At 54.9% G+C, this 26,311-nt stretch overlaps 1 protein-coding gene across 9 annotated transcripts in view; it reads left to right on the top strand.

Annotated features, from left to right (window-relative positions):
- Nucleotides 1–26,311, top strand: part of SAMD11 (sterile alpha motif domain containing 11) — a 145,462-nt gene that overhangs the window by 90,672 nt on the left and 28,479 nt on the right. For 8 of the 9 annotated variants that reach the window (XM_064172009.1, XM_064172008.1, XM_064172010.1 and 5 more), the window contains 3 exons: nucleotides 1,313–1,438; nucleotides 10,023–10,115; nucleotides 18,625–18,789. In XM_064172009.1, coding sequence (XP_064028079.1) covers nucleotides 1,313–1,438; nucleotides 10,023–10,115; nucleotides 18,625–18,789 — 384 coding nt within the window. The remainder of the gene's footprint in view (nucleotides 1–1,312; nucleotides 1,439–10,022; nucleotides 10,116–18,624; nucleotides 18,790–26,311) is intronic. The other variant, XM_064172012.1, reaches the window with a different exon arrangement.

The raw sequence follows: 26,311 nt of genomic DNA, 5'->3' as shown, positions 1-26,311 counted from the left end.
CAGTACTGACTCTTTTCTTCCTTTCCTTGCAGCTTTAGGAAGAGCAAGACTACCCTGCTTCCAAAAATAACCTCTTCCCCACCCCCTGCTTCCACCTCCTTCCCCAGGTGTCTTTCAGGCAGCTGGCAGAGCGCTGCACACACGTCACTGGTGCAGTGACATCTCTCTGGTGTTAGAGAGAGAAACCCAGCACAGGTTGTTGTGTGGCACCGATTCGCCCAGCCCTGCTTGCTGCCGGGTGCAGCTCAGGGAGAGGAGGCAGTGACAGTGCTCCTGACCCTGCCACGAGTGGAGCTGGTACTTGAGAGCCAGGGTGCTGACACCCTTCCTGCTCCAGTGCCCATGTGTGTCTCTGTGCCATCAGGCTGTGTGCTCCCTGGATTCAGTCCTGTCACAAAGCTGTCCTGGTAGGAAGGATTTTATTAGCGGTGGGCTCCAAGCGAGGAGAAGGTCAGCTGCCTATTGGGTTCATTTTTCAGCTCTGCACAACCTTCTTCTTCCCAGTTCCTTTGCTTCCCTTTGCTCTTCTGCTCTTTCCTGCTCTTTTCCCTCCTCCTTGTCTATCTTTTGTTTTTCAAACCCTCCCCCCTTCCTTTTCCAGTCTTGACTCCATCTGACATACGCACCCTTCTTCTTTCCATTTCTCTTCCTCCCTTCAGGTCTCTTGTCCTCCTCCCTGTTCTGCCTTCCCCACCCTCCCTCCATCTCCAGGCTCCTCGGGAAGGAGACAATTTGAAGGCTTTCCTCTCTGCTCTCAGCTGAGAGGCTCCTTCCCTCAAGCCAATCAATGGCAGCCTTTCAGCCCCAGTGGGGCTTGGCAAACATTAGATCAATAAGTTATTAGCACCATTCTGTCAGCTGTAATGTGGAGATTGATCGGGGCCGAGGCTCCTGCATGCTGCCTGGCACTTCCCCAGCCTGATAAAGATGACAGATTAAGGGAATAAGTAAAAGGAATTAAGGAATCTGGCTGTCAGAGCTGTCACAGGCTGGAGGGGCAGAGGCTTTTTCGGGGGCCGAAGGAGCTCGGTCAGACGTTTGAACGGTGCCAAGGGTGCAGCACCACCAGCAGCTCTGCTGCAATTCACTGCCTTCAGCCTTCACCCTCTGAACGAGGAGCTGGCAGGCTGGGAGGAGGAGGTGCCACGGGAGGTGGAGTAGCTGTCCTGGTGTTGGAGGGGGAACAGCAGGTTGCTAGCACAAGCCAGAAGATCAGCACCTGGGAGCCCCACGGGTTGCTGTCCCTTAGATGTTGTCTCTCCCAGTGTTGGGTGGCGTTCCCCAGGACTAGGAACTGTCTCTTTCTCCCCAGGACTGGGAACTGTCTGCTTCAGAGGACTGATGCCAAGTTCTCAGAGGTTTCTTATCACTCTGGGGCAGAAGGAACAAACTGGAACACAGGAATTCCCAGCTCAACCTGAGGAGAGACCTCTTTATGGTGAGGGTGCTGAGCCCCGGAGCAGGCTGCCCAGAGAGGTTGTGGAGTCTCCTTCTGTGGAGACTTCCAAAACCTGCCTGTGGCCTGTCCTAGGTCATCCTGCTTTGACAGGAGGGTTGGACTTGGATGGTCTCCAGAGGTCCCTTCCAACCCCAACCATTCTGTGATTCCATGAAACTGAAGCCAAAGAACCTTGCTCAGGAGGTTTGTGGTCCCTCAAAGCCTGATCCTCACTGGAGCCGTGCTTGAGTCTTTTGATTTCACAGGCTCTCCCCTTCTCCTCTCTTGCCCACTGGAACATTCTCCCTTCTAGAGCTGGAGATTGAGTCTCCAAAATGTCTGGACTTGCAGCCCACCCTCCCAGCCTCGTTCTGGAAATCCTTTCTGGAAGGCAGTGAGGATTCACAAGTTTGCAGTTGCTAAAAAGCCTCCCTGCGGCATGTAAAATTAATTCAGAGCTCTCTTTTAAGTGCTCTGTATCCTCTCCATGAGTGTTGTTCATACTATGAATATTTACCACCTTCTCTATGGCTTGGTGCAGGCTGCAGAAGTGATTTTTTGGTAGGAATCTGGGAGACAAGGAGGTGTTGGTGCAGCTTCTCTGCTCAACAGCCTCCTTACAGACAGGAGGGTGGCTCCGCCGTGACCTGCGCCTCCCTCCTGTTTCACTCCTTGGGAGCTGAGGTCTTGGACAGTCCTTTGGGGTGCTTGGCTCCAGCTAGGGAAATGGAGCCAGCTCAGGGAGGTGGGAAGTGGCAGGATGGTGTTTGTGTGGTAGGAGAGGAGGCAGATGGCCTCGTGGTTAGAGCTGAGAAAGGGATTGCAGACTGCTTCTCAAGCCTTGGTGTCTTGTAGAGAGCTGCAGTGTGGGCAGCAGGGCAAGAGAGGGGATTCTGCCCCTTGGCTCTGCTCTCCCCAGACCCTCTGTGCAGTTCTGGAGCCCCCAGCACAAGCAGGACATGGAAGTGTTGGAGCCAATCTAGAAGAGGCCATCAAGATGCTGAGAGGGCTGCAGCAGCTCTGCTTTGAGGACAGGCTGAGAGAGTTGGGGCTGTGCAGCCTGGAGAAGAGAAGGGTTGGAGGAGACCTTGGAGTGGCCTTGCAGGATCTGAAGGGGCTACAGGAAGGCTGGGGAGGGAATATTGACAAGGTCTGGTGATGACAGGAGGAGGAGGAATGGGTTTGAAGTGGCAGAGGGGAGATAGAAAGTGGATGTTAGGAAAGGGCTCTATGCAATGAGGGTGGTGAGAGCCTGGCACAGGTTGAGGGTGGTGAGACACTGGCACAGGTTTCCCAGGGAGGCTGTGGAGCACAGAAGCACCCTCTGAGGAGTGGTGCAGCAGCTGGCTAAAGGATGCTTCCTGCCCTGGAGAGCTTGCAGTCTAAATCCAAGTAACAGCCAACAAACAGATACAGATGTGGAGACACAAAGGAACAAGAGAACCCAGTGCAATAGCTGAGGTTGGAAGCCTGCAGCCTGCCATGTCCTTGGGCCATTAAGCTGACCTGCTGGGAGGAGGATGGTGCCTTTCATTGTGCAGGTGCTTTGACATCCCCTTTGCAGAGATCCCTGCTGGACCTCAGCCTGCCCCAGGAGCTGCCAAGCACTTGTATTGTTCTGGTATCCCAAACCCCTGAAGCCCACTGCTTCCCTTCCCCCAGCTGCCCCAAGAAGTGTTTATTCCCCAGCCCAATTCTGGTTGCCCTCAGTTAAATTATGGCCTGTTCTTCCCATGACCTTGTGCTTCACTCTGCCTTTGTTCCACTGATTCCTGCTGGCAAGGGATGGGGCCAGTGTGCAGCCAGACTCCAGGCTGCTGCCTGCAGCCCACTGCCTGGCCCCTCGTACACCAGCCTTTGTTGGGAGCAGCTCTGAGCCTGCTGAGACTGGGCAAGCTGGATGCAGCTGCTGACAAAGGCACAAGCCCAGGGCTGGGGATGTAGGTCTCCAGGGTCCCTGCAAAGCTGTCACATTGGGCAGGGCATCAGGCAGAGCAGCAGGGCTGGAGCGTCGGAGCTGTTTGAGCAGAGCAGCTCCTCTGGTGGTGGCCTGTTTGTGCCAGAGGAAGAGGGGAGAGCTGAATTAACCGAGATGCTGCCAAGACACTTGAGGCTGGTCGGTGGGAACTGTCATCTCCAGGGTGCAAGCTTGTTTGGCAGGGAGGAGCTAAGAGCAAGGGAGGATGTTTCCTGCTCTTAAAATAATGTTGAAGGAGGAAAAAAAGGAGCCTCTTCTTGTGAGATGTGGGCAGTCCGAGCTGGGCTGGTGTCTGCTCTGAGTTGGCTCAGGTCTCTGCTCACTCAGGATTTCTGGGTCCAAGAAGCTTTCAGAGCAAAGCCAATGCCACAGGCAGGGAGTGGGAGGTAGGTTTGATCCCTTCCCCTTCTGCTGTAGTGTAACTGGAGCAGGATGGGACAGAAAAAATGATGTCAAGGATCACATTGGGTGCTTCTGTGCTCCACAACCTCCCTGGAGGTGTCCAAGGCCAGGTTGGATGAGACCTTGAGCAACCTGTTCTAGTGGGAGGAGTCCCTGCCTAGGGCAGGGGGTTGGAACTGACTGAGCTTTGAGGTCACTTCCAACCTAAACCATTCTGTGATTGTATCTTCTCTGCTGCAGATTCCCTTGTAAAGAGTGGAGGTAGAATCCCTGCCTCTTTGGGGAGACCTTGAGGTAGGTTTTCTAATCTTCCCAGCTGACTTAGCCTCCCAGGTCCTCTCTTCAAAGCTGATCACAAGGCTTGGGATTCTCAGAGGTGCTGGTGAGCATGACTGTGAAGTTGTCCAGCACTGCTGGGTGCTGGCTGGCTGAGGATTAGAGGCAGTGCTGTTGCTTCCAGGTGAGATTCCCACCCGTGGAATCAGCTCATCTGAAGCCCAAAGAGGGCTGTGATTAGATGAACGCCCTCTGGCTTCTAGACCAGCTCATTTGGTGGTGTCATGCCCATGTCCTTTCTCTTTGTGGTTGCAAAGCTTTGGCTGGCACTTCTGTATGGGGGCAGAACTGAAGCCCTCCTCCTGCTTTCCTGGCCCCTCTCTGTTCAGCTCTCACTGGAGAAGTGCAAGAGGTGGGTGATGGACTTCTCCTCCCATGAAGGAAGAGGTCAAAACCCATTTTGCTTCCCAGATCTTGGGGAAGACATTGGATTTATTTCTATTCCCTTCTCTGGATCTCTTCTGTATCACAGACTGTCAGGTGATCCTGTGATCCTCTGCTGCCTTGTGAGGCTGGCAGCAGCCTGCAGTGCAGTGGAAGGTTTGGGGACTTGCATGGGAGAGCTTTGAGGGGGCTGTTGTGTGGCTGTCTGAGGGAGCTGGGGGTGTGCAGCCTGCAGCAGAGGAGGCTCAGGGCAGAGCTCATTGCTGCCTGCAGCTGCCTGCAGGGAGGCTGTAGCCAGGTGGGGTTGGGCTCTGCTGCCAGGCAGCCAGCAACAGAAGAAGGGGACACAGCCTCAAGCTGTGCCAGGGCAGGTTCAGGCTGGATGTTGTTAGGAAGTTGTTGTCAGAGAGAGTGATTGGCATTGGAATGGGCTGCCCAGGGAGGTGGTGGAGTGGCTCTCATTGGAGGTGTTGAAGCCAAGCCTGGCTGGGGCACTTAGTGTCATGGTCTGGTTGGTTGGGCAGGGCTGGGTGCTAGGTTGGGTTGGCTGAGCTTGGAGCTCTCTTCCAACCTGCTTGGTTGCATGGTCAGGGCTGTGTTACAGGGGTGGCAGTGAGTGTTCAGTGTGCCTGGGGCTTCCTCCAGCACTCCTTACAGCTGCTGTGGCCTGGCCTAGCTCTCTGACATTTACAGTTCCACTGATGGTGTCTTTTCATTTTCAGCTTTGATATAAAACCACCCAAACCTGCTCTGATTTGGCTTTCTTTCAGCTGGAACACTTTGTAGAAGGCAGGAGGGGAGACAAAAGGAAGGATTTGAGGAAACAAACGAGAGATAGGAAATAAAGAATCCCATAATCATCCCTCCCCATCCTCTGCAAGGTGGAGTTGCTGCCTTCTGGAGGTGCCTGGGCTGGGCAGAGAGCTGTCTCTTGGCTTTCTGGTCCCTGCTCTACATGCACGACGTGTCCCTGCGGAGGTGCTGAGGCATCCAGAGGCTGCACTGCCAACTCCTCTGCAAAGCATCTTCGCCTCTGCTGCTGCAGGGACGGGGGGGAGAGGGACTGGGGATGCTGCCACCCCAGTGCCTTCAGTGCTGTCCTGCTTCTGTGTGTGTGAGGGCAAAAAAACATGGAGTGTGGGCATCAAGAGATGAAGTTAAGAGTACAGGAGCCTGTTGAAGGGCACGTGGTGGGGTGTCAGTGGCACCCCGAGGCTGGGTGTGTGGTTTGAGTTGTAGGGAGGGAGTGAATGTGGGCATCAAGGGATGAAGTTAGAGTACAGGAGCCTGTTAAAGGGCACATGTGGGGGTGTCAGTGGCACCCTGGGGCTGGGTGTGTGGTTTGAGTTGTAGGGAGGGAAGGATCAGTGGTGTGACACAAGCTCATTGTTTGGGCTGTACCCCAGAACCTGTGAGCTTACCAAGTCCCTGATGCAAATGTGACCTGTCTCTCCCCTGCTTGGCAGCTAAGAAAGCTGGGGGGGAGGTAGGACTTACAGCACTGGGCTGGAGTTCAAAAGATTGCCCTTCAGCCTTGTGCTCTCCTACTGACACAGTAAATTTGGGGCAGGTTGCTGAGTCTTTGTGCCTCTGTACTGGCTACTGATGATAATTATTCCCTTGTCCTTGCTTATTGTGTGCCTTGTTGATTTAGTCCCCACACTTCTGGGGCCAGAGTCATTCTCTGACCCATCTCAGGACTTTGCCTTTAAAATGAAGGGGGAAAAAAAAAAAGAGGAAGATTTTTCCTTCTGTAGTCTTAACTGCCACAAAAAACTGCTGAGGACAACCCAAATACAGACTCAGTGTGTGGGATTTGATGCTTTGGTACAGTGTGAACCTGAGATGCTGGAAGAAAAATGCTGCAGATCATCCTGGAGATTAATTTGCTAATGTGGGATCTCTCTGGTGGGCCAGGATGAGATCTCAGCTGCTGTGATGTGTGTGAGGTGCTGGCTGTGGCAGGCTGGCACACCTGACTGGTCACACAGCTGCCAGCTCCCTCCCCTGTCTGCTTTAGGTGTGGGTGGTTAGGAGGCTGCTGGGGCATGGACCTGATGCTTCTCATAGAACTCACTTTGGTTGGAGAAGACCTTTAAGATCCTCTGCTTTGAGAACAGGCTACAAGAGCTGGGACTCTGAAGCCTGGAGAAGAGAAGGCTTGGAGGAGACCTTGGAGTGGCCTTCCAGGATCTGAAGGGGGCTGCAGGAAGGCTGGAGAGGGACTATTGACAAGGTCTGGTGATGACAGGGTGAGGAATGGGTTCAAAGTGTCAGAGGGGAGATTGAAAGTGGATGTTAGGAAGGGTTCTGTGCAGTGAGGGTGGTGAGACACTGGCACAGGTTGCCCAGGGAGGTGTTCAAGTCCAGGTTGGATGAGGCCTTGAGTGACCTGTTCTAGCAGGAGGTGTCCCTGCCTATGGCAGAGAGTTGGAACCGGCTGAGCTCTGAGATCCTTTCCAACCTAACCTACTCTATGATCATAGAGCCACAGAATGGCTTAGGTTGGAAGGGACCTCAGGGATCACTACTGCAACCTCCCTGCCTCCACCCTCTCCACTAGAGTTGGCTGCTCAAGGACCCTGAGAGCAACACAAGAGTTGTTTTTGCCAGGTGGCCATCATGCAGGAAAGCTTCAGACCTTTTCTTTAATGAGCCCTCTCCCTGGATGCGTTCAAGGCCAGGGAGGGAAGCTTTAGACTGGAGCTAAGGAGAAATTCTTCCCAGTGAGTCTAGGGAGACACTGGCACAGGTTGCCCAGGGAGGCTGTGGGTGTGCCCTTCTTGGAGGTGTTCAGAGCCAGGCTGGATGAGACCTTGAGTAACCTGTTCATAGAATCAAGCAGGTTGGAAGAGAGCTCCAAGCTCAGCCAGCACAACCTAGCACCCAGCCCTGCCCAAGCACCAGACCATGGCACTAAGTGCCCCAGCCAGGCTTGGCTGCAACACCTCCAGGCACAGCCACTCCACCACCTCCCTGGGCAGCCCATTCCAGTGCCAATCACTCTCTCTGCCAACAACTTCCTCCTAACATCCAGCCTGAACCTGCCCTGGCACAGCTTGAGGCTGTGTCCTCTTGTCCTGTTGCTGGCTGCCTGGCAGCAGAGCCCAACCCCAGCTGGCTACAGCCTCCCTGCAGGCAGCTGCAGACAGCAATGAGCTCTGCCCTGAGCCTCCTCTTCTGCAGGCTAAGCAATGCCTGCTCTAGTGGCAGGGGGTTGAAACTGGGTGGTCTTTAGGGTCCCTTCCAACCCAACCCATGCTATGAATGTGTGAGTGTCAGCTGCACCAGCCATGGCTGTTCCCTCTGCCCAGCACTGCTGAGGCTGCACCTGGAACACTGAGCTAGAGGCCCCCAGAATGAATGACAGGCTGAAGAGTCTTGGTCTTCCCCTGTGCAAGAGCAGCCAGTTGGGAGTGGGATGGGACTTGCAACCTGTGCTGCTGACGTGCCTGGGAATAGCAGGGCACGGTGCTAGTCTGCTGGCAGATGGGCACATGGGGGTGGGAGTGGAATAGCAGGAGAGAAGGAGTGATAGGAGGGTAATGAGGTGCCTTGGCAGAGCTGTGAAATGAAGGAATCTTTACTGCTCATATTCAAACTGCTGTCACATGGAACTGGTGCTTCTGTCACCAGTTCTTCCATGGAATCTCTTCTGCCTGGAAAAAAAAAACCCATGAGAACAAACCCTGCTGGGTTTCTGCTGCCTCCTGTGCAGGCTGGGAGGGGCGAGCAGAGCAGGGAGACTTCTGTTGTTTTCCTAAGCCACAGATCCCAGGTGAGGACACTTCTGAGGAGGGTATGTGGTGCTGGCCTCCAGCACCCTGAGAGTCTGCAGCAGCAGACTAACATTCCCAGCTAAATCAGCAGGAAGGATGGAACTTCTCATGGGGAGGAAGCTCCTGACTGTCTGTGCTGGGTGGCCAGGGACTTCTGGCTCAGCTGGCTGGGCAAGCCCCGAGTGTCTGTGGCTCTGGAGAGGGCATCGCAAGGGTAAACTGAGGCAGGAGGGTTGCTAAACTGTCTGGAGAGGCTGACTCGACGCTGTGGATGTGAAGTGCTGAGAAGACAGAAGAGCTGTCACTGGCTCACGGACTCCTTCCCCATCTGCTCTCCCAGTTGCCACTGTTTGTTGTGTTTGCTTTGGGTTCTGGCAGGTCGCAGGCTCTGGTTCGGTTAGCAGCCTGGGCACCAGGGTCGTGGCCGTGCGATGGGAGGCAGCTTGTGCTCTTTCAGACCTTCACATGCCACTGGGAACTTTGCAGGCTTCCAGCACTGCCCTTTGGATAAAGGCATGGCCTGGCAGGCTGTGCCCTGGGCACGTCTGCTGCCTGCTGGGGGGTGCTGCTCAGATCCGCACTCTGCATCGCTGCGTAAACACAGAGGCAGGGACCTGGGCTGCAAGTAACCTGGAGTGATCCTGAGGATGAGGGACAGGCACTTGGCTTAAAATGTCCCCTGGAAGAGAGATAATGTTGTTGTTGTTGTTATAAATAGCACCGAGGGGGCTTTGGTAACCTTTCTTAACCAGCACACTTAGGGCAGCTTTGCTTGCACATGGGCTGGAGGGCAGCTCCGACGTGTGCTGGCTCCAACATGGTGCTCGTTTGGGAGAGAGATGATTTTATTCCTCCTCCTCCTCCTTCTTTTAAGATGCTGCATCTTTAACAAGCCCTTGATAGATGAGAATTTGATGCTTGCAGTGACAAACAGGCTCTTCCTTCCTGCCCATATGCAACATCATGCTTTCAGTTCCCCCCCCCCCCGCCCCCCAGCATTATGATGGGAGGGTATTGATTTGAAATCTGCTCGGGGATGCTGTAATTGTATATTAGATATTTGGTGTTGGGTTGTAGGGCTGCAGTAATGCAAAAGGCTTGAGTGTTTCCGTACAATCTAGAGGGGGAAGGTTGCTAAAGACCTTGAGGTTTTGAAGGAGGAGGGGGGTGGAGAGAAGAGAAGGGGGGGAGAGATTGAGAGAGAGAGAGAGAGATACTGTGGTAGGGAGATTCAGAGATCTGTTGTGCTTTTTTTTTCCCTCCGTGTGTGTGTGTGTTGTTTTTTTCCTCCCCTTTCTCTTCCCCCAGTTGCTTTGCATCAGGGCATGAAAGGAGTGGAAACACCAGGGGGACAAAAGGCAACAGAACAAATGATGAAACTCAGTAAGGAAATCAACTGGATTCAGAATTTATGGCTTTGAACAAACGCTTGCATTGATCAGTGTGTGAACAGTCACGGTGTGCTTTTGGGCTGTGTGATTAGGAAAGCAGATCAAGACTCTCAAGATGATGATTTTTCTTACTTGCATTTTTTTTTCTCCCCCTCTTTCCCCTTCTGCTTGTAATATATATGTGTGTGTGTCTGTGTGTGAGAGAGAGAGAGAGGGAGGGAGAGGAGCAAAATGCCAAAGTCTCTCTCTGGTTGCTTCTGCAAAGAGGAAAGTACAACCTTATCTGCTACTCAGGTTTCTCATCTCTCTTCTAGATGAAATTTTAGGCAAGAGAAGAGTATGTTCTCCCAACAGCAGCAGTGAGTGTCCTTTAGAAAGCAAGAAAGCCAGAAGTGAGTCCCCAAAGGGTAAGTGCTGCTTCTCTCCTTCCCTCCCTTCCCCTTTCCTTCTCCTTCCTTGAGAGTGGAACTTAATTGAAATTAAGGAGGGGAGGGGGCTGCAGGAGGCTGTGGTGTGGGAGCTGCAAGTATCCATCCGGCGGCACTGAGGGTGCATGAAGGAGGCTGCCGGGGCGCTGCGCTTTCTTTATCTCATCGGAGGGGAGGCTTGCAGTGCCAGGGAGGGATTGCCTCTTAATTAGAATAATTGCTTTACGATTAAAGAGGGAACTGGAAAAAACACCTAGGAAAGGCAGGCTGCAGCTTCGGAGGTGGATTTTTAAGGCTGTTTCTACTTTTCAGGCAGAATGTCTCGATTAGGTGTTGAATAGAAACGATGCACACAGGCTTATCGCGCTGGCATCTGTTCCTTTAAAGGGGAAGGGGATAAAAAGGAAGCCTAGCAGGGAGAATAAGGCTGCCTGCTTCTTTCTTATGCATTCATGGCACTGTTCCTGTAGAGGTGGGGTCTGCAGGAGGATTTTTTTGGGGTCGGTTTTGGTTGAGGGGGTTTGTTTTTCTTCAGTCTGGGTTGGTTTGAGGATTCTTTGCCGCAGACAGGGTTTTTAAACTTTCTTTACGCCTGGCAAAGTGGAGGAGGGGTAATGGAGCCTGCACTTAATGAGTTCCTCCCAGGGTTGCCTCTGTGAGGTTTTGCAGGCCCTTCACTTAAAGCCTTTGTTGTTAAGTTCGAACTAATTAGCTGTCAGCAGTACCCATCTTGATCGCTCTGCCTAACCTGCACTTTTTGGCTGCTAACCCCCTCCCCACAGTAAAAGCAGACTCACTCTCTGAAGCTAGATCCTGTGCCCTAGGCTTGGAGTCCAGCAGGCTGAGATTCTTCAAGGTAGATGCTCTCAATAAACCAGTCCAGGGCAGCTCAGAGGGGACTTCTTGCAGCAGCTTGTCTGGAAGCCTTCTTAACCTGCAGAGCTTTCTGTGGTGCAGTGTGAAGAGCTCTTGTAGGGAGCAGTACCGCATCCTGGTGTCACATCCTGATCCTCTAGACTGGCTCTTCTTCACTGCCTGTCCCCAGATTATGACCTGAGAGGTTGCTGAATGCACTTCGTGTCACTTAATGTCACAGTGCTAACACCACTTAAGAACATGCTAAAGCTTTCCTTCCACGTAACCCTTTCCTGCCTGGTACTTCTTGAATCCAGCCAGAGGTGCCCTAGCTTCTTCCTGGGGGGGTTTCTGGCAGGTGCACAGCAGGTCCTTCTGTACTGCTTCTCTTTGCCTGTTTGCCTTCAGTTCTATGTTTCTTTATTTTTAATCTGCTCCATTCTTGTTCTTCATGAACTGTTTCTAGTAGAGGTGCAGGTAAGTTCCAGGAGGATGCTTCTGTAGAAGCTGAAATGCTTTTATTTGTTACATAGGAGCATGAGGCTCTGGACCACACTTGATAGTCCTGCTGTCCTCTCTGCTCTGTATCCATCATCCTTCCAAGACAGTGCATGCTTAGGAACTGAAACCAGGTAGTGGCAGCTTGTGTGGCCTGGTTGAGAATGGGCTGAACTTTTAGTCAAGCCTTCTGAAACCCAAACTCTTGCATTTGGAGTCAACCAGAATTCAGTGGCTGAACTTGCACAAGTTGCTGAGGTTTTTTTTTTGCCATGGAAGCAGCAGGGTCAGATGATCCCATTCAAAAAAAATGGGTTTTCATCTTTTCTTCCCAGCAGTTTTGCTTGCTGGAGTGGGCTCAGAGCAGTGTGAGGCAGACAATCAACCCTTGGCCTTGCAGGGTGCACTCAGGATCAAAATCTTGCTTCTTAGCCCTGAGTGACTCAGGGATTCCCCCAGCTCGTTATGGGAGGGGGCTCCTAGGAAGCCCTCAGTGAAAGCTAACTCTGTTTTCTCCTCCACTCCTCTCAGCCTTCCCTGCTCTATTAAAAAGAGGGTGAGACAGGATGGAAGTTCTGAGCTGGGCTTTCTCCTGCTCTCCCATCTTACCTGGGTTTTATGGTATTAGGGCATGGGGGACCCCCTCTTCTCTCCAAGGCTGTGGCAGGCAGTTTAAGCCTAGGTTCTGCTGATGCTAAAACCACAGAATTTTAGGGGTTGGGAGGGACTTTGAAAGATCATCAAGGCCAAATAACCATTAACAGTGAGGAGCTGAGGGGGCAGAGACTTGGTGCTTTTAGGCCCTTCATCTTCTCACCCTCTGCTATGCAAAAGGGGTCAAAGGAGGGGCTGTAGCCACTGGTTCTGTATTTTGAGCACCTTGCAGCTGAAACCTCTCAGGAGACTTCCCATCCTGCTGGGAGTCAGGCAGCATTCCTGTGGCAGGAGGGAAAGGATCCCTGTGGTCCTAGCTCTGTACTGAGGAGCTGGTTGGAAGCAGAAAGGTCTGTGTTGTGTGGCAAACCATTTTCAAACACTGGACCCTTGTGTCTGGCTACCTGAAACCTGGGAGCTGTGCTCTGAAGTGGTGCTGGAGCCCCAGGCTTGCCTGGGCCCAGATGCTGTGAGGGCAGTTTGTGGTTTAGGAATTGGGAAGGGAAAGGAGGAGCCGTTGGAGTGTTGCAGTCCATGCAGCCTTGTGCTGTGCTCTGGTAGCATCCAGGGCTGCAGGGCTGCCAGGGGGGGATCCTTCACAGAAGGAGTGGTCAGGCACTGGAATGGACTGCTGAGGGAGGTGGTGGAGCCCCCATGCCTGGAGGTGTTGAAGAAAGGTGTGTGCATGGCCCTGTGGGACGTGGTTTAATGGCTGTGGTGGTGTTGGGTCAGTGGCTGGGCTGGATGATCTTGGAGGTCTTTTCCAACCAAAGCAGTTCTGTGCTTCAGTGACCTCCCTGGGTGCCTCCACCTTTGATGCTCTCCTGTGGTGGTTTACAGCTCAAGGTGGGGACTTTCCCTCTCTCCCTTGCCCGCTGGCCCCGGATGGAGCTCTTGCTCAGGGCACAGCTGCATTGTCTCCAAAAGAGCCTTTGGCAGAGAAGTGACCCCCATGCCCGCGGCACATCTTGTGCTGCCGTGGCTGCGCCCGACGAGGCGAGGAGAAGAGAGGCAGCCAAGTAAATCACTGAGTGAAAAAACACCTGTAGGGCTGGAAACCCTTCCAGCAGGGAGGCAGTAACCTTCCCTTCCCCCTTCCCCGGCGCTCCCAGCGTGCACACCGCGGATCAAAAGGCAGCCCTGGTGCGCGGCAGCAGCAGCGCTGCGCCAGCTCAGCGGAGCAGAACCTTCTCGCCGCTGGGAGGGAGATGCGAGCGCAGGGCTCTGCCGGCGGGGCACGCAGGGAGCTTTTTCTCCCCGGGAGACAGCTCCCCGAGTGGAAAGCCTCTCTCCTGTGGCAGCAGCGTGTCTGGAGATCTGCTTCTCTGATAGCTGCCGAGATGAGATGAAATGGAGCGATGGCAAGGGGGTGGGGGGGAGAAGGAAGAAAGAAATGGGCGTTGCGGTTCGAGTCGGAGCTGCTGAGAGAGGAATCTGGCGGAGCCTCATCGGCTGCGAGGATCTGGGGCTGGGCTGGCCCAAGCGCTGGAAAACACACGTAGGGAGCAGTATTGCACTCGCCCCCTGGGCTGGGCTGCTGAGCTCCTATGCTGCTCCTTCTGCCCTGCTCTGCTCTTCGCCTGTTGGGGATCGTTTCAAACAAAACAAAGTCTTCTCTGCGGCTTTGGTTCGTGAAGGGGACCAGAACGGGAGCTGGGCTACAGCTGAGCAACTCAGATCCAGCCTCTGTCAGTTTGTTCTTGTCCCTGGAGGGCATCCCCACGTGGTGATGGGGTTGGCAGCTGTCCGCTCGGGCCAGATGAAGAACTCGTAGAGTGGGTTGGGTTGGAAGGGACCTTGAAGCTCATCCAGTTCAAACCCCACCCCGTCACGGATGGGGACACCTCCCACTTGATGTGGTTGCTCAAGGCCCTGTCCAGCCTGGCTGTGAACACCTCCAGGGAAGGGACTTCCTCATCCTCTGATGGGGTTTGGCCCCATTCTTGTTAACAGCTTCACTGCCCTCCAGACCTGTACTGCTGAATGTGATGGAAGTGGGCAGGGACCCTCTGTGCCCGGGCATGTGACAGCTCAGGCAGCAAGGACCCTGAGCTGTCTGAACCCTGCCTTTGCATCTGGGGTGAGTTGCTTTTCCAGCAAGGCCCTCGAGCTTTTGCTGTGTTCAGTAAAGGGAGGCTTGGCCTGTCATGGGCTCACTGGAGCAAAGGAGAGGAGATGGATAGGCTGGCTGTGCTCCTGTCTTGTCTGGGGTTGCTTGGGGAGGACAAGCCCTCCTAAAAGCTTGCTGAGGTCATGCAGCTGTGACATGTCCTTCAGACTGAGCAGATGACCTGCATCATGGTCTAGTTGATTGGACAGGGCTGGGTGAGAAGTTGGACTGGATGATCTTGGAGGTCTCTTCCAACCTGGTCAGTTCTGTGATCCTCCAGGAGCTTGGCCTTAGGCTGGATGTTAGGAAGAAGTTCTTCACAGCAAGAGTGATTGGCATTGGAATGGGCTGCCTGGGGAGGTGGTGGAGTCCCCATCCCTGGAGGTGTTTAAGAGCAGGCTGGATGAGGCACTGAGTGCCATGGGTGGGTTGGTTGGTTAGAGGGTTGGGTGACAGTTTGGACTGGATGATCTCAGAGGTCTTTTCCAGCCTGGTTGATTCAGTGGTTCCCTGTGGCTGTTGCCATCAGGACTCTGCTGTGTTGGTGGAGGGTGGGAAAGATGAGTTCCCCTTGGCTGGGATGAAGAGGGAGTTGTGCTGGAGAGCAGGAAGACCAAGCAGATGCCTGCTTTGGCTGTGCCAGAGTCCATTTCACACCTGGCAGCTGGAAGAGATTTGGCGAGATCAGTCTCCCGCATTAGGCCCTGGTAATGACAAAAGCAGACAGCAAAGCTTCAGCAAAGCTGGAATTAGCACTGGCTGAGTCATGTGAAATCTTCCCAGTTTTAAGTGTGGAAATCCAGCCTTTCCCTGGACTCCTTCCTCTTAGCTTCCCTTTGCCACCCCCATTCTCCCTCCCCTCCTTGCACCTGAAATCTGCTCTGCGGCTGATCCGATAGAGTTTATGGTAATTAAGTGTTATTAAATCCCCTCCCTCCTCCTCCCCCCCCAGTGACACAGCTGTGGGCAGAAGGGAAAAAAAAGGTGTTTTTCTAAATCAGGTCTGAGGAGCTGAATCAGGTCTGTGGCTTTGCTCCTCAGCCCTGTGCTTAAGAGCACCAGAAGGGGAGCAGACAGTTGGTGCACTCTGTGCTCCTAGGGGAGCAGAGGAGGATGTGGCAATCTGGCCCAGCGAGGGGATGTGGAAGGGAATTCTGCCTCCCATCCCCCTGCTCCTTCCCCCGGTAGCCTGCAGGCTGAGCACTGGAGGTGAGGAGTGGGAGGGAGCAGGCATGGCATGGCCACCACCTCGGGCAGCCTCCCCCTTTCAGGCCTGGTTTCCAGAAGTGCTGCTGGGTGGGAGCCCAGCTCCTGATCCAGCTAGCTTGGAGCAGGCTGTGAAGGCTGTGGTCTGCACGGGGAGCCTGTGGTCCTCGGGATGCAGATCTGTGTTGCTGGGGTAGAGATCAGTGGTTGTAGATATGGCCACAAATCACTGAGCTGATCGAGGACCCTTGCTGAGCTGGAGGGGTCTGAGGTCACTTCCCTTCTGCAGAGGAAGGGTGCCCTGGGAGCTGGTGGTGTGACCCTTTCTCATCCAAACTTTGTGCCTCTCAGGCTGGTTGCTATTAATCATTATGGTTATTATGAGCACTGGAGCAGACTCCACACCCTCCCTGGGCAGCCTCCTTCTCTGGAGGCTTTCAGGACCTGCCTAGATGCCTTCCTGTGCCACCTGATCTTGCTGAACCTCAGCAGCAGCAGAGTTGGACTTGATGATCTCCAGAAGTCCCTTCCAACCCCCAGCACTCTGTGACTCTGTGTTTTGGGGAGGAGTTGGCTTTGTTATGCCTGAGCAGATTGCATCCCTAAAATCTGAACCCCTGTGTAATGACTTTGGTGGCAGACTGCACTTGCCACTGATGGGCTCTCATTCTGGCTGAGGCCAGAGTAAATCAGTCCTTGAGCTACTGTGGCAGGGCCACGTTTTAACAGGCCTCCTGGCCTGTGTTTGTTTGCCAGAGGCTATCCTCACTAGCTTAGGGGAACTGCTGTCACCTGAGGGAGATCCACAGCTCTTTGCCCAGCAAGATGTCCTGTGCCTGCATATTCCTCACGGTGCTGCTGGAGTCACAGAGTGATGGAGCCTGGAAGGGAGCTCTGGAGCTAATGAAGTCCAACCCCTCTGCCAGAGCAGGGACACCTAGAGCAGGTTGCACAGGAACGTGTCCAGGTGTGGGTCTGGGGCACTGCAGAGAAGGAGGAGGCTGCACAGCCTTTCTGGGCAGCCCTCTGTTGGTGGTGGTGTCGTTGCTGTTGTTACTGGTAAGTAAGACTGCTGCCTGTGCTCAGAGCCATCACCTTGACTTTGGAGCCAGCCTGGCAGCAGTCACCTGCCCGGAGCCCCTCGGGGCTCTGTGAGTGCAGTGAGCTGGATGAAGGAGCAGAATCTGGGGCACACAGTAGGGTGGTCCTGTGGTTCACTGAACCCAGCGGTGGTCTTGCGAGTGCAGCCCTGGGGGGAGCCCTTCCTGCTCCCTCCCTCCCTCTCCTCCTGCCTGTTCAGGTTGTTACTGGGAGTTCCTCTCCCAGTAATGAAAAGGTTTTGCCTGTAGGGAAGATCCAAGATAAAACAGCGTTAGGGGAGCCACCGCCGAGGCAGAGCAGGGTAATTACTCTGAGCTCTGCTTACAGTAAACAGCAAAGGCTCTCTGGTTTTATCTCCCTGATGGTTGGACTGGGATCCCAACTGCCCAGGGAGCAGGCAGGATCTTCCTCGAAGTGCCTCCCCCCTGGGCTCTGCAGTCATTCCGGGAAGATGGAGAGGTGGGTAGGGCGTGTTGGGTGTCGTTGGGATGGCCTCGGGGTGCCCAGCTCTGTGCCCAGGATCTGAAGCAACCTGCTTGCTTGTGTGCCTTGCCCTGCAGAGCTGGGCAGCTGGACTGCCCTCCCTGGCTGTGCTCTGCTTGTCAGCATCACCTGCATCTCTTTGGGTTGTCATGCCCTTGTGGGTGTTCAGGAAGGTGGGGGGAGAGCTGCTTGTCTGATCAGGTACCAGCTGGAGAAAGAGAACTGACAGCCCTGTGAGATAGTAGGGTAAGAACTTGGGGAACCCTTTCATCCTGCCTGCCCTCTTTGCTACCTAGGGGGGTGAACCCTTTCATCCTGCCTGCCCTCTTTGCCACCTAGAGGGGTAGAGAGCTGGCTGGTGATTTTCTGTGATTATAACACATTTTTTGTTGCTTTAGGGGCATTAAAAAAAACAAGAGTTGTTGCTGAGTGTTTTTCTGGGTGCTGTGGCAACTGAGGCTGCAGACTTCTTTCTGTGTGCCCACGTTTGGAGGTTCAGCAGGTTGTAGACGTGTCTTGACCATATGTGACACCAAGCTAGGAGCAGCTGTGGAGCCCTGCAAAGGGACCTGGCCAGGCTGGATGGGTGGGCAGAGGCCAATGGGAGGAGACTGAACAAGGCCAAGTGCAGGGTTCTACACTTAGGCCACAACAACCCCAAGCAGCACTACAAGCTGGGGCCAGAGTGGCTGAGAGCAGCCAGGCAGAGAGGGAGCTGGGGGTGCTGGGAGAGAGGAGCTGCAGAGGAGGCAGCAGTGCCCAGGTGGGCAGCAGAGCCAATGGCATCCTGGGCTGACTCAGGAGCAGTGTGGGCAGCAGGACAAGGGAGGTTCTTGTGCCCCTGTGCTCAGCACTGCTCAGGCCACCCCTTGAGTGCTGTGTCCAGTTCTGGGCTCCTGAATTGCAGAGAGATGTTGAGGTGCTGGAAGGTGTTTGGAGAAGGGCAGCAAGGCTGGGGAGGGGCCTGGAGCAGAGCCCTGTGAGGAGAGGCTGAGGGAGCTGGGGGGGTGCAGCCTGCAGCAGAGGAGGCTCAGGGCAGAGCTCATTGCTGCCTGCAGCTGCCTGCAGGGAGGCTGTAGCCAGGTGGGGTTGGGCTCTGCTGCCAGGCAAGCAGCAACTGAACAAGAGGACACAGCCTCAAGCTGTGCCAGGGCAGGTTCAGGCTGGATGTTAGAAGGGAGTTGTTGTCAGAGAGAGTGATTGGCATTGGAATGGGCTGCCCAGGGAGGTGGTGGAGTGGCTGTGCCTGGAGGTGTTGAAGGCAAGCCTGGCTGGGGCACTTAGTGCCATGGTCTGGTTGGTTGGGCAGGGCTGGGTGCTAGGTTGGGCTGGCTGAGCTTGGAGCTCTCTTCCAACCTGCTTGATTCTATATATGATGGCACATCTTGGAGCACAAGGACAGCTGCTCTTGGCAGCTGGGAGCATCAAGCTCAGTGAGCTCACTGAAGTCGTAGGAGATTGTGCTACTGCCTCTCTTTCCTCTCTCTCCCCTTTACGTTGTCCCCATCCTCATGTGATTTCCTCCCCTCCCCACTGTATCTCTCTCTGGAAAAACCAAGCCCAAATCTTTGTGCTCTGCAGAGAACTCCCACACACCTCTGCTGGAGGACTCAGTGACTCAGATGACCCCCGAGGAGCACTACAGACGCATGATGTCCGCGCTGAACGAGCATGGCACCTTCGAAGAGCAGCAGCAGCAGCGTCTCTACCAGCTGGCCAACAGCATGGCAGTGCCCAGCCATGGAGGTAGGGGAGAACAAAAGGCTTGCTTTGCCAGTTGGTGTGAGTCTTGGCAAGATGTGCCTTGCCCCTGTGTGCACCTGAGGAGGGTTTACTGCTGGAGAGCAGTGAAGGGGAGAAGGACTTAGGAGTGCTTGAGGCTGGCAGGATGGCCGTGAGCCAGCAGTGTGCTCTGGCGGCCAGGAGGACCAGTGTCATTCTGAGGGGGATTAGAAGGGCTGTGGTTAGTGGGTCAAGGGAGGGCCAGGAGGGCTGATGCCATTCTGAGGGGGATTAGAAGGGCTGTGGTTAGTGGGTCAAGGGAGGTTCTCCTGCCCCTCTACTCTGCGCTGCTGAGGCCACATCTGGAGTATTGTGTCCAGTTCTGGGCCCCCCCAGTTCAAGAAGCACAGGGAGCTGCTGGAGAGAGCCCAGCACAGAGCCACAAAGATGATGAAGGAAGTTGCACATCTTCCTTATGAGGAGAGCCTCGGGCAGTGGAGGCTGTGCTGCTTGGAGAGGAGATGGAGTGACCTCGTCAATGGTTATAAATATGGGAGGGGTGAGTGCCAGAGGCTGGAGCCAGCCTCTGCTGGGTGGTGCCCAGTGCCAGCACAAGGGGCACTGGGTGGAAGCTGAGGCACAGCAGGTTCCATCTGAACCCGAGGAAGAATTTGTTCCCTGTGAGGAGGTAGAGCCTTGGAACAGGCTGCCCAGGGGGGTTGTGGAGTCTCCCTCCCTGAAGATATTCAAGAGCCATTTGGATACATTCCAGCATGATCTGCTCTGGATGCTCCTGCTCTGGCAGGGGGGATGGACCAGATGAGCTTTGGAGGTCCCTTCCAGCCCCTGTTATTCTAAGATTGATGGGTTGCAAGGGAGTATGCAATGGGACCTGATGTTCTCAGAGGTCTTTTCCAACCGTAGTGATCCTCTGATGCTGTGTTTATCACGCAGTGAATACAGGTGGTGCTGGAGAGTATTCTCCAGGCTCTGCTCCTGCTCTCTGTGGGGGCATCTCAGCCAGCTATAAATGCTGATACCTTCTGGAGCTAATCTGGGGGGAGCTGTGCCTGAAAGGAGTTTAGAGTGAGCTGGGTGTTGGTCTCTTCTCTACAGCCCTGAAACACCTCCAAGGATGGGGATTCAACCACCCCCCAGTGTTTGAGAGCCTCTTCGGTCAAGAAGTTGCTTCTAAAATCCAACCTAAACCTCCCCTAGAGCAACTTGAGGCCATTTCTTCTCATCCTAGAGAGATGTGCTGAGGTTCATTGTTTAGCATCAGCCTTGGTAAAGTTAGAGAATGGTTGGACTGGATGACCTTAAAGGTTCAGTGATTCTGGGATGGATGAGCTGCACCATCACTACTCTTTCTTTGGCAGTGGTGGTCAGGGGGATCCTTCTGCTCCTTCATCTCAAGGGTTCATGTCAATCTGAACATGCAGAACCTGTGGTGTAAGTCTCCCTAGGGTGACAGGAGGATGGAGCAGTGGCAATGAGAGCTGGCACCATGCAAGGAGGGCTGGGAGGTGTGGGCAGTGCCAGATGCTGCTGCCGTTTGAGCGGTGGGATCTGAAAGAGCAGGGTGCAGTTGGAGGGTTCAGTTGGACATTGGCAGTGTCAGGTTTAGAAAGTGCCTGCAGTGGTTGCTGCACACAGACATGGCACAGATTGGTGTTAAAGACCTTTCACCTGAGCCAGAATTAGATGTCTTAGGACTTCATGGACAATTACAACATGCAGATGAGGCTAAGCTGCAGTGAGGGCAGCTTGGCAGGCACAGGCAGTGGGGCAGGGTCATCCCTGGGATCACATGTGGGAGGCAGTTAGCTCTGCATCACTGGGGATTGATTTGCTCCTTCACTACCCACACCAGACCTGTGCAAAAGTGAGGGACAGCCTCCATGCCCAGCGCACGCTCGCTTGGTGAGGGCTTCCTCAAGGGCCCTGCAGGGTGCAGCCTCCAGCCCTGAGAAGCTGTCCCCAGACCTTCCCGGGGGGTGGCATGGTTCTCTGAGGTTGAGCTAGGCACTAGGGGTAGCTGAGGGACCTCCCAGACCTTCTTTACTTAAGCTCTGTTGTGTGCAAGCAGCTTGTGCCTCTGCTGCTGCTAGGCTGTGGCAGCACAGGAGGATTTGGGCCCCAGTCTCTGTGTTGAAGGCAGGCTGCTGCCACTCTGCTCTTTCAGAGCAGGCTGGTGCTTGTACAGTTACATTAATGCCTGGGAAGAGAAGCCCAAAACCTGGCCCTGAAGCAGCCTCCTCATTAACAGCTACTGCTGCCTGGTGCTGCTGGAGTGCTGTCCTGGCTGGATAAGTGTCCTGCAGCACCAGGGTCTAATGGGTCCCACAGGACCTGAGGGATTGTTGGAAGATTTTTGCCTGGTTTATGAAGGAATCTGCCTGCCTCTGGCTCAGCTGCAGCAGCCTGTGCTGTGCCTAAAGGGGGCACCAACCAGTTACAGCTTCTCTGCCCTGGCAAATGCCTGGCAGCCTGCAGGAGCCACAAGCATCTCCCCATGGGCTTAGAGGCTCCTCAGCTGGCTTCACCTGTCCTCAGGTGAGCCACAAGCACCCCTCCATGGGCTAAAGTTCCTCAGCCCACCTTGCCTGCCCTCCAGCAAGCAAAGCCTCCTCGGTTCAGGGTGAAGCCAAGTCCTCAGATGCAGGAGTGAGAGAGAGTCTGGATCAGGCAGATCACCTCTGGATCAGAGGTGGAAGAGGTGATGCTGTTCCAGTCTGAGAAGCAGAGGGTTGAACTGTGGCAGAAGAGCTCCTCTGCTGGTTCTCACCCAAGGCTGACATGTACCTGCCTGGGTGAGCCAGGGAGGGAGCACCAACAGCCTCGGAGAAGCATCCAGCAGGAGCTGGAGGAGAATCTCTGCTCTAGAGTGTAAATCCCTGGGGCTCCTCGTTAGGCTAATGAAGAGGCTGTCTTCTTTTCCACTCTGTTTGATTTGATTGGCTTCTCCAGAGGCAGGAAGGTGATTCCCTTCTCTATGGAGTAAGGATTTGCTTATCAGCAAAGAGGCACAGCAGAAAGCTGTGCTGAGGCACAGCGTGGTGAGCGTGGCACATGCTTCTGTGCCTGCTGTTCAGCTGTCCCAGGTGCTCTCCAAAGCAGCACAGCTCCTGCCAAGATGACACTTAGGTATGGGGCAGAGCCACACAGCATAGGGCTGGGATTTGCATGTGTGCAGTGAGCAGGAGCACAGCCTGTGAGACAGTGACAGTCTAGAGCACAGCCTGTGACAGTCTAGAACATGCATCATGCACAGCAGGGCAATGCTCCAGGCCTGGGGCAGAGTTTCTAGACAGCTGCCCAGAAGAGAGCCAGAACCTGAGGGTGCTGGCTGACAGCTGACTGAACATGAGCAGCCTGTGGCCAAAAATGCCAACAGCATCCTGGCTTGGGTCAGATACAGTGTGGCCAGCAGGGCCATAGAAGTGATTGTGCCCCTGTGCTGGCTCCTGGTGAGGCTGCGCCTTGAATACTGCCTTCAGGTTTGGGCCTCTCACTAGAAGAAGGACACTGAGGGGATGGAGGGTGTCCAAAGGGCAACAAAGCTGTCTGGAGAAGAGGGATGGTGAGGAGCTGAGGGAGCTGGGCTTGAGCTGCCTGGAGAAAAGGAGGTTGAGGAGAGACCTCATGCTATCTACAACTCCCTGAAAGGAGGTTTGAGTGAGGTGGGGCTTGGGCTCTTCTCCCAAGGACCAAGGAATAGGTGCCTGGAGAAAAGGAGGCTGAGAGGAGATTTACTGACTCTACAGCTCCCTGGAAGGAGGTTGCATTGAGGTGAGAGGTGGTCTCTTCTCTCTAGGATCAGGTGATGGAGTGAGACAAAATAGCCTGAAATTGTGCCAGGGGAGGTTTGGGTTGGAGATTAGGGAAAAATTCTTTGCTACAAGAGTGGTCAGGGGTGGGAACAGACTGCCCAGAGAGGTGCTGGGTTCACCATCCTTGGAGATCACAGACTCAAGCAGGCTGGAAGAGAGCCCCAAGCTCAGCCAGCCCAACCTAGCACCCAGCCCTGGCCAAGCAACCAGACCATGGCACTAAGTGCCCCAGCCAGGCTTGGCTTCAACACCTCCAGGCACAGAGACTCCACCACCTCCCTGGGCAGCCCATTCCAATGCCAGTCACTCTCTCTGACAACAACTTCCTCCCTCACATCCAGCCTGAACCTCCCCTGGCACAGCTTGAGGCTCTGTCCCCTTGTTCTGTTGGCTGCCTGGCAGCAGAGCCCAACCCCACCTGGCTGCAGCCTCCCTGCAGGCAGCTGCAGACAGCAATGAGCTCTGCCCTGAGCCTCCTCTGCTGCAGGCTGCACCCCCCCAGCTCCCTCAGCCTCTCCTCACAGGGCTGTGCTCCAGGCCTCTCCCCAGCCTTGCTGCCCTTCTCTGTTCAGAGAACTTGTGGATGTGGCACTTGGGGACAAAGGCCATGGTGGTGTTGGGCTGGCAGTTGGGCTTAGTGATGCTGAAGGTCTTTTCCAGCCCACACAGTGAGGGGCACAGATGCAGACATGCCAAGGCAGAGCATTTGTGACGTGCAGGTCCTCGCAGACCACCCTGCGTGCGCACTGCCCACCCCTGCACAAAACGTGCCCTGTGTGCTGGTGCTGGCACAGGCAGTCATGGACCACTTAAGCTGGGCCCAGGGGGGCTGCTGGACGTGCAGGACAGCTGGTATCACCCCTGCTTCCCCCCCACCCCCAACATGTCGGGCCTGAATAACTCAATCACATTAGGAGCCTGAGATGTATTTGTGTTTATGATGAGGATTGAATTGTCTCCTCCACATGGGTTAAGCAGGGAGGTCACAGCAGGAGGCTGGGGCTGGAATCTGCACTGGCAGATTTCTCTGGTGTAAGACAATCCTTGGGTGCATTTTGGGTCCTCTCCCCACCACAGGGCTCAGGCTGGGAGGGCTGTGGGTGATTAGTGCCAGTACAAAGCAGTTTACCTGCGGCCTCACCTGCAGGCACCAATAGCATTCAGCATTAAAAAAGAAAGAAGTTAATAGTTTAGAATTATTTTAATTGCTTTTCAACCCCCACCCCCCACCTCCTCTTCCTTCCTCCACCCCTCCCCACCCCCCCTTATTCTCCCAGTGGCATTCATCCCACATTCTGAATTCAGTCTGTCTCCGCGCCTGGAACCTCCATCCGCCAGCGTCCCTCTGTCAATCACTCTGATTTCCCAACTGTCAGAGTGCAGGATTGTAAATAACAGATCCTGGGGGGGTGGGGGGTGGAGGGGAGTGGGGGCATAGGGGGAGGGAAGAGGAGGGGAGAAAGAGGAGAGGGTGTGCATAGTGGTGGTGGTGGTGGTGGGGTTGTTGCGGTCATTCCGGATCAATGCAGCTTCTGGAGCTGGCTGCATGCCAGGCTTCTAAATTACAGCCACTGTGGCAATAAGCACTGACCTGGGCTCTTCAGATAATTAATTTATAAACATGGAAGGTGCACAGGCTCTGCCTTGCAGAATTCTCCAGCCTTTTTCTTCTCCCTTTTCCTTTTCCTCTGGTGGGATTTGGCGTTCAGCTGCTTCGCAGGCGCTCCGTGCGAGCCGCGCATCGTTCTGGTGCCCCCTGCCCCAGCCAGGGCTCTGGGGGTGGTGGTTGTGTGTGCAGGGATGGGGCTAAGAGTGTTCAGGTACCAGGCTCCTCCCTGCTGCCAGCAAAAAGAGCAGCTGAGTGAGCATTTGCACTCTGACTCACAGTCCCACCGTGGGTCTTCAGCTCTGACCACCACTCAGATATCTGATGGAGTGATTCATACATTCATAGAATGGGTTGGGGTGGAAGGGACCTTAAAGATCAGCCAGCTCCAACCCCCCTGCCATGAGCAGGGACACCTCCCACTAGCCCAGGTTGCTCAAGACCTCATCCAACCTGGCTTTGAACACCCCCAAGAAGGGGACATCCATAGCCTGCCTGGGCAGCCTGTTCCAGTGCCTCCCCACCCTCGTTGGGAAGAATTGCTTCATTATCTCCAGCCCAGTGAGGGGTGAAAGCCAGGCTGGGATGAGCACACATAGGGCTGTTGGGAATGTGGATGGCTGGGATTTCCAGAGCTGAAGGAGAACAGCACAGGGATAGAAAGAAAGGCAAGGAGATGGAAATGGAACATTCCCAGGGTCCTGCAACACTCTTATATCAACTTAGCTTTATGAATCAGGAATAGCATGAATACAGGGTGCTCTGAAAGCTCAGTGTGTGACTTGATCCCAGCCAGGGTGTGTTCATGAAGACAAATCTTCTCCTCCTCCTCTCCCCAGCTGTGTTTTGTTTTCCTTTTGCAGAGAGCAGCACAGTGACTGTAAGGAGGAGGTTTCCTCTCAGTGTGCATCTCTCTGTGTGTGGTTTTTTCCCCTGTGCCTCGTGTGAATGGCAGCTGAGGTTGTGTTGGGGGGGTAGGAGCAAGCTGTGTGCAGGGCCTTTTAAAAGAGGTACAGAAGCTAAGGCAATCCTGATGCTTAACTGCAGCACTCCAAAAAAGCCTCTGACAGTGCAGCTGGTGGGGGGGCAATGTCATGGAATGCCAGGTTGGAAGGGACCTCAAGGATCATCTGGTCCAACCTTTCTAGGTAATAGGAGAGTTGCAGTGAGCTGGGCTGGCACCCTGGCAAGCTGAGTCTTGAAACTGGCCCAAGTAGGGGAGTCCACTGCTTGCCTGGGGAGATGATTCCAGTGCCTGACTGTTCTCAGGGGGAAGCATTTCCTTCTGGAGTCCAATTGGAATCTCCCCAGGAGCAACCTGTCCCCAGCACCCCTATGTCTTTTGTGTGAGGTGTGCTTAGCAGGCAGGGCCCTGCTGGAGTGCCAGCTCTCCCCCCAGCCTTGCTCAGACCAGGGCTGCAGCATCCCTCTGCTCCCTTGGCGCTTAAGGAAACAGCCCTCGGTGCTCTGCAGCCCCACGGCTGCTGGTCGCTGTTGCAGGGATGGTTGCCCCCAGCCGGGTGAGGGGGGAGGAGGCAGCTGTTCTCTACCGAGGCGGGTGGGGAGCACCCGGGGCAGCAGCCCCCATCCCCTCTATGGGGAGATGCCTGGGCAGGGGAGGCAGCAGGTCCTGCCGGTAGGTGATTCTGGGGAGGAGGGAGCCGCCGCGGGGAGCCGGACCCAGAGCAAGCCCCGAGAAGCCCTGGGGTCCCAGCGCAGCCCAGCGGAGGGACTCGGCGGCCCCAGCCCGGCTGCTCCGGGACAGGTCGAGGCGGCGGGGACGCGGCTGTGGCTCTGCGGCAGCGGTTCGGTCAGCTCCGCTCCCCGCTGGGCCGGTCAGAGAAGGGTAGGGACAGACCAAGAGTCGCCGCCGCCGGTGCTGCACAGCCGCGGGGAGGCAGAGGGGCAGCTCGGCAAAGCCTCCTTCTCCTTTTTGCCTTCCCCCAGTCCATCCTTCCCTCCCTTTCTCCTCTCCTTCCCTCCCTCTTTCCCTCCCTTCCGACAGGAAGGCAATTAAACAGCAATCCACCCCCTCCCGTAGTTGCACAATTTCCTCCGCTGCCGAACTCCCGCGGCGGCGGCGGCAGAGGCAGATCCCGCTCCGAGC

Source organism: Pogoniulus pusillus, chromosome 36, assembly GCF_015220805.1.
Source record: "Pogoniulus pusillus isolate bPogPus1 chromosome 36, bPogPus1.pri, whole genome shotgun sequence".
In the NCBI taxonomy this organism is placed as follows: Eukaryota; Metazoa; Chordata; class Aves; order Piciformes; family Lybiidae; genus Pogoniulus; species Pogoniulus pusillus.
The sequence above is the reverse complement of the archived record's forward strand: the minus strand, read 5'-3'. Positions and strand labels throughout refer to the sequence as shown.